General features: G+C 42.7%; 1 protein-coding gene across 1 annotated transcript; it reads left to right on the forward strand.

Annotated features, from left to right (window-relative positions):
- The first annotated feature begins 668 nt into the window (after positions 1-668).
- Positions 669-8819, forward strand: LOC128690186 (lymphotoxin beta receptor inhibitor). Its single transcript, XM_053778738.2, has 4 exons — positions 669-964; positions 2087-2173; positions 7395-7594; positions 8420-8819. Exons 1-4 carry the CDS (start codon positions 738-740, stop codon positions 8512-8514), a joined length of 609 nt encoding a protein of 202 aa, XP_053634713.2. The 5' UTR covers positions 669-737; the 3' UTR covers positions 8515-8819.
- The last annotated feature ends 1248 nt before the right edge of the window (positions 8820-10067 follow it).

Consider the following 10067-nt stretch of genomic DNA (forward strand, 5'->3'; position numbering starts at 1 on the left):
AATTTGTCCCTGAGGACAGTATCGATGGCCTGGTGACCCAGCGGTGCCCCCAAGAGGGTACTGTTGGACGGAGTTGTAGTTGAGATTTCCGGGAGGATTCTTCGAACAGCATTGATTATTTCCTGGTTCGCTGTGATGATTTCACACTTAGAGGGATTGAGGATGAGTCCCAAGCCTTCTCCCTGTGTTTTCACCAGTTGTAGGTCCCCCACGAGGGACTCTTCAGTACCTGCCAGAGTGCCGTCATCCAGGTACCAGATATTGAGCTCACTGCGTAGGCTGGAAGTTAGATATATATATATATATATATATATATATATATATATATATATATATATATATATATATATATATATATATATATATATATATATATATACACTTTTAGTTCTGAATGCTTCGCATGATTATTTACATATACATGTACACTTGAATATCCACATACATAAACAGTTCATGTCTTACGTAACTGATGAGACTCAAGTACCATAGCCAACTCGTCCTCCAGTTAGAAAAGTTCTTTTCTAACTCACGAAAGTACGTCAGTTTCTGCGCTAAGCAAATTTTATATAACGTATATTTCTTTCAGGGGAAACGGCACATCCGTAGTGGTAGCAAGTTTGTTAACGCAACAAAATGAGTGCCTTCGCTATGTAGGTGTACAGTAACGCTGATTTTGGTTTTTCCCCTCCAGAGTGAGATAGAGGTCTATTTACCTACAACAGTACCGCAGCAACATGAGGATTATCGCTTTATGGTTGTCACTAGGAGTGTGGGTCGGGTGTGGGTTGGAGGCTGGAGCCATAGAAGGATCCGGGAGACCCATGCATATGAAGGGACACCACTCTTACCACCAAGTGAAGCAAGAGAGCAACAAGCACCATCACCACGTCCCCAAGAGGCCACAGCATACAGGCACTAAACCTAAACTACTACAAGACAACGACCTCTTGCACGACAGGCAGTACGTTCCTTTAGTGTTTGCAGTCAAGTCGTTTCTAGTCATGTCCATGTACTTGTAGAAATAAGAATTATTATTATTTTTCTTCTCTATCGAGTTCACTTCAGATTTGAGAGTTAATATGTAAGATGATGAAGTAGGTTTGTGCTAATTTTAGATAATTATTTATTTGTGGTTTGTTAGGTTTATAACCAATCGACTGCACGGAGGTCATTAAAGCTACGAACCATCTGTAGACTACCAAGCAAGAATATTTTAATCTCTTGGCTGTATAATTCACACGGGTTTGGTGTTTGTGTATAAACACCCCATACCTCTTTGTGTATACGTATACATATGCACGCCTCTCAGAGTATATCCTTCCCCCCCTCTCTCTCTCTTTCTCTACAAATACAAATTTCTTTCTTTTCTGTAGTATTCAGGTAATGTAGATTTACATATAATAAAATATTGTTAGGCACAAATGAAAGTCACTAGCATGCGGTTCATCTCTCTCTCTCTCTCTCTCTCTCTCTCTCTCTCTCTCTCTCTCTCTCTCTCTCTCTCTCTCTCTCTCTCTCTCTCTGAATAGGTATCCCAGTTGTCAGTGACCTTTCCCTTGGGTTTTCATACAATATTCACTCCAGCACCGACCAGCCATTTCCTTAGCCACTTCCTCATCTCCATCACGGTTATGAATCTCTCGAAAGCGTTCTTAAGGAACACATCGTTGATGCAGGAAAAAGCTCGGATGGCAAGTGACATTTTATTGTCTGACAGGATGCATAGAGCTTTTCCTCTCACACAGTACTATTTGCAGACCAAGAACATTTTTTTTTGTTCATTTTATTTCAAAGTCCAACCCTGTTGACGGTATACGTCTACCTCTCCTCAGGATGTTGCCTAACACGGTCTATTAATTCACAGGCGCCGGTTCACTGTTTGGTGAACAGTGACAGATACAAGGTGACTTACCCATGCGTCTCATCCCACCTGTGAATCGAGCCCAGGTACTGTTGGCTGTGAGCCGAACACTGTCAATGAACTGAATGCACATCTCAGTTGGTTAGGCTATGTCATGTCTACTGTAGCTCCAGGATCTCCAGTGAACACTAACAACCCTACTGTTACATCTACTTGTTTCAGACACCTGAAGGAGGAGCTGCCTGAATACTTGTCGCTGGAAAGGATCGAAAAAATGTCTGATAAGGAGCTGGATTATCACTACTTCAAGTAGGTCTTGCAGTTTGCTAAATGGTCAATGAAAAACAAATTTGCGTCAGCCGCAGGCTTTTTAAACACAGGTAGTCATTTCAATAACGGTAGACGCTTTTGGCAATATGAAGAATTAGACACGTGCAATACTCGTGTGTCTGTATTTGAATAAAGATACTCAGGTATTGCACATATTTCGAATTCCTCTCAGGGAGTCATTAAACATATGGACATCAACAACATCACTGATAAAAGAATAAGCAGCGGTGATCAGTGAGGACTGAGCCTCCACTTCCTGCGCTGAATGATCCTGTCGGGAAGCGCTTCACAATACTAAATATTATTCATATTGCTATCTTGAAAAATAAGTAATAATAAAAAGATATTTACGTTAATAAATACTCGTGGGAGTTGAGGGAAGTTAGCTGATTCACGAATCCATTAGCCGTCCTAAGTCTTGGGAAGGGGAAGGAGGGAAGTTGAGGTAACATGAGAATCAGGGGGTAGGTAGTACCTAGCCATGAGCCTACACCCATCGTTGCAATATTTTCTGTATCTGCTCTTAAATTATAAGTCGAATTTAGCGATGAAGCCTCTAGAGGCTAATATATCATACCACCTCTTATAAGTATTGTAGCTAAGGTTAGAGTTAGAGTAATTTAGTTCAGTATCTGTGATTACTCTTATCACAGCCTACACAAGTTGATAACAGGGCTACCCACTTGTGCCAGCGACCAGGGCGCCTCTCCTACCCACGTCAGTCACCCAAAAACACATGTGCGAGGAGTGCAGGTGACAGAACCTCGCCCAGTCACTCCGCTCTACTCCCCTTATAAAACAGTCTAGTTAATGAGGGTGACTTATCCTATACTAAACTAGTGCAGTAAAGAACATTAATATTTGTTATTACATTGCAACATGAATCATTATTATAATGAAAACGAAGCCCTAACCCTATTAGGGTCATACAGCTCTGCAGAGCAGAGGGTTTTGCTGGATCAAAGAGCAGCAAGGGTAGAGAGGAGAACAGAGGTAGAAATATAAAGGGGCTGTGAGGAGTATTAAAGGAAGTATCAATAAAACTTGTATAGTAAATCAGTTGCTGTCAAAAAGTCAAGGAAGGAAATGGAGTCAACGGCGGGTCTGTCAGCAAGGAGGGAAGATAAGGTAAGGGCGTTTGAATGGTGACGACTTCGGAGGTAAATTCTGTGTGCTCGTTGGTAGACTGGACAGTCCGATAGAATGTGGCAAATCGAAACTGGAACCTGGCAATTCTCACAGGGTGGAGCAGGACACCTCTCCATGAGATACCCATGAGTAAGATGAGTGTGCCCGATGTGAAGATGGGAGGGTGTAGTGTCCCAACCTTGGCATCGATGGAAAGAAGATGTCCAGAAACCTAAACTTGGTTTGATAGAGTGTAATTTGTTATGAGTCATATCAGACTAATGTTGCCAACGAATGCGAAGTTGGTTAGAGATTACAACAAAATAGTCTGTGAATGGAATACCTCTGTATGAAACTGGGCGGTCATGTACTGCTGACCGCGCAGCGGTGTCTGCCTGTTCATCGCCCTGAACATCAACATGACCAGAGACCCAACAGAAAACAATATCTTTGTTTATGTTAGAAATGCGGCATAACCAAAGTTGTATACGAAGTACCAGGGGATAAGACGAATAAAATTTTTTAGTAGCTTGCAAAGCACTAAGGTAGTCTGAGTCAGTCTACTACAAATGTCGAGGTAGGCACAGATTCAATACGGATAATTGTTATGAGAACTGCATACAATTCAGCTGTAAATATGCTAGCCGAGTCTAAAAAATACCCTCGAACTATGCTGTCCTGAAACAATGCTGCAAATCCGACCCTGTCAGAAGATTTAGAACCATCAGTGTACACTGCAATGGAATGAAAATGAGACCAAAAGTGATTAAGTAAAAGGGAGAAAGAAGCAACTGTAGGTATTTGAGCTGTCGCTCATGGCAGTGGGGAAGAACAGAAACAAACTGTAGGAACTTCGCAAGGGGTAAGGGAAAAGTTACATGCTAGATAAACATATACGACAAGGTCCTAGATGCACTAGAAAACAAAAAGAATGCAGATGTAATATATACAGACTTTGTAAAAGCCTTCGACAAGTGTGACCATGGCGTAATAGCGCACAAAATGCGTGCTAGAGGAATAACAGGAAAAGTTGGTAGATGGGTCTATAATTTCCTCACAAACAGGGGGCAACTAAAGAGAAGACAATAGTGAATGTAGACGAAGAGAAAAGGGACGGAATAAGCAGGGGCGATAAACAAACAATGAACCTCTTTTAATGTCCATTAATATCCTGTATATGGAAGGATTGCGAAGGTCATGAGAGTGGACAAAATAGCACAGGCAATGAGCATTATGGCGATCATTCAAGGATGGAATATTCGCCTCTACATATAGGCTCTCAGTAGGTGAGGAGCAAAAATCACCTAGACATAAATGTAATCCTGATGATGGATGAGACCAAGTTTAGAAAGAGTTGCAGGAGAGGCCGCTGAATATATCTGATCGCCATAATCTAGTTTTGATAAAATCAGGGCCAAATGCAGTCGAAGGAGAGCTCAACGTCAGCCCCCCATGAAGGATGAGTGAAAGTTTTTAAGGAGGTTCAGTTGGCTATGACAAGTTGCCTTCAAGGAGGTAATGTGGGTTTTCCAGGATAACCGACGGTCAAACAGAAGGCCGAGAAACCTGACTGTATCACGTTCAGGGACACATGACCCATACAGGTACAATGGAGTATCAGGGACAATAGAACATCTAGTGAATGTAATTTGGTGTTTTAGTACCAGAAAATTTAAATCCATGGGTAGTGGCCCAATTGGAAACTAGGTTGACAACGATCTGGAGAGAAGCTGCAATGGGGCGACAGTCAACGCCTGCACAAGCCATAGCGAAGTCGTCAACGTATAGTGATGACCAAATATAAGATGGAAGGACAGATGCCATATCATTTATAGCAAGGAGAAAAAGTGTGGCAATAAGGAGACATCCGAGGGGGACACCCTCAGCTTGGACAAATTCAGGTGAAAGCAGATTATTTACTCAAACATGGAAATGTCTCTCAGATAAGAAGTTCTTAAGGAAAATGGCAGATTGCCTCGGAGGCCTAAGGAGTGAGCTTGGGCCAAGATGTTATATCTCCAAGTAGTGTCGTATGCCTTCTCGAGATCAAAAAAGACTGTTATAACAAAGTGGTTACTAGCTCTCGTGTGCTTAAATCAAGGAGGCACTCTGTGGTCCTTTTGTAGCAATACTGGCCTCATGCAGAATGTTTCAAATATATCACACGAGCACAAGCAAGAGACCACCAAGGCACGCATTTCTAAGAATTCCTGCTCTTGGTTCGGGGTATAGAATATGAAGCCAAGGTTAAAACTGATATCACCAGTTTGATGTGAGTACAGGTCCCAGTTCACTCTGTCAAATTGCCAACATGGGCTTTGAGGAGACTGAAAATTCGAATGGGAAGTAAGGAGGATAGGAAAATGATTGTTATAATGTAAATCCGGGAGTACAGACCAGGTGCAGTTGATGAAGAGCAAACTGAGAGATCGATGCAAGAAAGAGTTGAGCGTGAAGGTCAAAATGGGTGGGAATACCTGTATTTAAAACATGGAGGGGGAGAAAAGTGAGAAGAACCTCTAAATGAATGTCACGAGAGTCACAGTGAGACCCCCCTAGAGAAAATGGTGAGCATTAAAATCGTCTAATAACAGAAGCGAAGAGATATATAAAGAACAGACTGTATACCACTTATTCAAGTAGATGCATGCTGCAGTGTAGTGCAGTGAAGTGTGAACAAAGATCTAATGGTATGGTATACCACTGCATACAAGAAGTGCATTTTCATTAAATGTTCCATCGTAAAATGGATCCAATGAATGTAATAAAATATAGCCAGAGACAGGATGGATAACAGTGGAGCATAATCAGGGTTCTTGTTAACGAGCACAAACAGGGTAAAACTGGAAGAGCAAAACCTGGGGCTCACCATGATTTCTCTGAGGCCTCGGATATTCCACTGTAAATAAGCCATGATTTGTGAAGAGAAGGTATCTTTTTTCTTTTTCTTTTTAGAAAAGAAGAGAAAAAGAAAGAAAAAAGACAAAAGGGAGGGGGAAAATGGAGGGGTAGCTCCTAGGAGGAATGAAAGGGCCATAAATCCCCTTCTGCACCCAAGAAAACTTCAGCACAGCTAGCAGTGCAGATGCAGCATGGAATCCATGCCATACCCTGCCTTTCATGCCAGTAAACCAGCAATCTGGGATAGCAACCTCACTTCTACCAGGCCACCTCGGTGGATAAAAAAGATGGCAGTCGGTTTCCCGCCACGAGGTAAAACCTTCTTCAGCCACCACCTCCGACAGGCAGCCTCCAGAGATACACCCGTTACCTGAAAGACACCCAGACTGGAGACACGGTAGACTGGAGAGGGATCGGGACATCTCCAGATGATCCAGATTCCATGGCAAACTATATTACTACCAAGGACCTCAACGAAATGGGATGCACCATGGTACCCTTCCCCCCAACCTAGGAACTAGAATGCCTGAGGGAAGGACCCCAAAAGCTTCAAACAGAAAAGGTAAAGGGGAGGGATGGGGAGAGGAGGATGAATGGGAAAGGAGGGATGGGGAAGATGAGGCAGGGAAGGGGGTATTGGGGGTAATTAGGTTTGGTCGGAGGAAGTAGACTGATGGTCCAATTCTTCAGACAAATAGCCTCTTCGCCGTGGCAAGAAACCCCCCCCCCCCCTTTAAGAGGCAACATGAGCTAGACTACTCTTCACATTCACCTTGCGTAACGAATCCGCGGCTTCTCTCATACAGAAAGGCCGGTTGCAGATCAGTGACCCATAGATGTATCTCACCGTTCATAACTGAGCTAACGACACAGACCCCGACACCTCACGATAATATCTGTTAACAGTACCCTTGAATGCACAATTATATGTATGTTACTGGCACTACCCTTCATTTCATCAGATACAACACTACACTCACATACACTGCCCTGTATGGAATCAGAGATAAGCAACCCAGTTTTCTGGAAACGGGATGGCAGGTTTCCCTGGACTGGATTCAACTAATTACTTGATTGGATAATTGACGAATTAGTCATACATCTACACATATACCTTCTATTTTACAGAATAATAATCAACTGTACCTACATTTTCCTTGGCGTGTTTCAGAATCCATGACTATGATAACAACTTCGGTCTTGACGGGTTAGAGCTGCTGGCAGCCATTGTTCACATAGCCGCTGACGACGACGACGATGACGAGGTCATCATAGACGAAGAGAAATTGAAGGGACTCTCTCAGCAGGAGAGGAAGATCCTGCAGGACCACCGCCAACAGAAATGGGATGAGAAGTTGAAGTTTTACACTGGTGCGTACAAAAACCTAAGGTCGTGTTAAAACTGCAATTACAAAGACGGTAAAGCGACACATACCGCAGATGAGATCTGCATGAGGCTTTATTAAGTATTTGGTAAAGCTTCATGTAAGTGAAACATCGTGTCAGCTATGCTAAATTTCAACTAGTAATGAGGCTTTCTGTAATTAAGTGGATGATTAATTATATCCCGTTAAATGCCCATTTATTAAGATTATAACTATTATTCTAATTATATTATGATTATCATTATCAATATGAGGTACTAAATCTTGGAATTGTTTCACCAGCTGTTTGCCAGTCGTTAAATTCTTGTTGCAACAGTGATAATACACGAGGCTTGAATATCAGTAATTCAGCACTGGTTAAAACTGCTGGTATTGATGAATGAGACAGTTGTGTAACACCTAGGTATCTTTGTTGTGGAAACGTTTCGCCAGTCAGTGATTAAGTCAGTTCAATACAGAGAAGAACGGTGAAAGATGAGGAGGAGTTCCAGGTAATCAATCCCTCAGCCTGGAGTTATGTGCTCAGTCTTATCAAGATTGATGGATTGAACACACTGACTCTAGGCTGAGGGACTGAATAGCTCATTTTTCATCATTATTCTCTGTATTGGACTGATGAAACTACTGGTTAGCGAAACGTTCCCACATTATACTCAAGCGTTGTAAAAGTCTCATTCAAGCTGTTGGTTTTCTAAATTTACATAATAATAATAACAAGTGCTAGTATAGCTTAGAGGTGTTCGGTTATTATTATTATTATTGTTATTTTATGTCAAATGGTGAGAGTTATCGTAACTTTCTCATATGACAGAATTGGTGGACGACGTGTTGGATGAGAACGACAACAACAAAGATGGGTACCTGTCGTGGGGAGAATTTCGACTGGCCCAAAACCGCAGGAAATAAGTTTGCCTAGGCAGCCTCCGCCGTCCAGCAGCTGGATTACGCCCTGCCACTTTACCCTCACCCTCATAACAGTCCACTCACAAAACCTGTTCGTAGCCTATCCTACCTTCCTCGCTTACTCCTATAGTTTTTTATTTTTCGCGTACATGATGTCCACGTTACGTCTCATGTAGGATGGAAGGTAACTTAGGTAGTAAAGCTCTCTGCTGACCTCTATCGTACTTGAGGCTCTCGTTGGTGCTTTATCAAGTACGACAAGGCTCCACCGAAGGCAGAATGTACTTAATGTAAAAGGCTTGCTCTGTCCACGTGTCTGATTCACCTTTTATAAATTACATAATAATGATCTTACTGTAGTTAGTATCACGTCCAGATAGAGATATATTGTCAGAAAAATACATGTGTACCAATACCTTATTATTGCATTAATACTATATTCATGGGAAAGAGAGCTAAACCCGTAAGGCCGTACAGTTAAGGAATGGGAGGAAATCTGATCTGGGCCGAGGCAGAGGAAAGCAGCATCAATTCCTTGGATCAAGACTCCTTCAGCAGCATCTTTCACGGAGTTTATACTGTTTAAAATCCTCGCATCAAAAGGGAATACCAAAAGTCCCTCACACAAAGAATACTTCAAGGGGATTACAACAAGGTATTGTGACTCGCGATTACCTAACGAAGGCTCGAGCCTTTTAAACTGCTTGCGGGGAATTACTCTTACTAGTTTAACGCTTTACGTAAAATCCTCACGCAAGTTTTTGTTGAAACTCGTTATCCAAGAAGTGTGTTCTCCATACCTATAATTATGGGTGTTCGTAATGCCAGACTAGTCACCAGTGACTTCCGTTATGCCAGACTAGTCATCAGTGACTTCCATAATGCCAGACTAGTCACCAGGGTATCAGATCAACGCAGCAGGAGCTGTTTCAATCACTGCTACCATTAACCCAACAGTTCGGTGTCCTCTTAACTCACACACGCAACCTAACTCCACCTCTCTCTCGCCGCTGTAAATTCCAACTTAATGGCTATAATCATAACCGTAATTTTTAAAAAGGTGGACTGGAATGCCAGTGGAAGGCCTCTATCAAACGACCAAAAACTCTAGCTGCGGGTAATCATATGGCTACGACCCGAGTCAGGAAACCCTTATGTCTCCTGACGAATAAAACAACCGCCCTCTCATCAGGTGGGCAGGTGTTGCGGTTTGCAATACCTGCCTTGCCCAATTACGTGGGCAGGTGTTGCTGACAGCAACACCTGACTAGCTCCCACCTTATCACGTTCATGGAGGGGAGCGGTAAACCCGTAGGGAGGGGGTCACAGCGCCTGAGTGGGGGGTTAGGAATGAGAATCAAATTCGATCCAATTAAGGGGACAACAGGTTAAGCTCCTTGAATCAAGATCCTCCCAGCGGCATCAAGGAGCCTTGCCCTGAGGAGCCTAGCGCTCACAGAACTCACTACATTCCTCGGCCTGAGGTTTCAGCCGAATTATGGTAATTACCCCATTAATATGCACAAGACGTCTGCACGACCCCAAAAATCATTAGA

This window comes from Cherax quadricarinatus, chromosome 32 (assembly GCF_038502225.1).
Source record: "Cherax quadricarinatus isolate ZL_2023a chromosome 32, ASM3850222v1, whole genome shotgun sequence".
Lineage (NCBI taxonomy): Eukaryota > Metazoa > Arthropoda > Malacostraca > Decapoda > Parastacidae > Cherax > Cherax quadricarinatus.

Coding starts and splice junctions, on each gene's coding strand:
- LOC128690186 (XM_053778738.2), top strand. CDS start 738: ATGAGGATTATCGCTTTATGGTTGTCACTAGGAGTGTGGGTCGGGTGT. Junction 965..2,086: donor GACCTCTTGCACGACAGGCA/GTACGTTCCTTT, acceptor TACTTGTTTCAG/ACACCTGAAGGAGGAGCTGC. Junction 7,595..8,419: donor GAAGTTGAAGTTTTACACTG/GTGCGTACAAAA, acceptor CTCATATGACAG/AATTGGTGGACGACGTGTTG.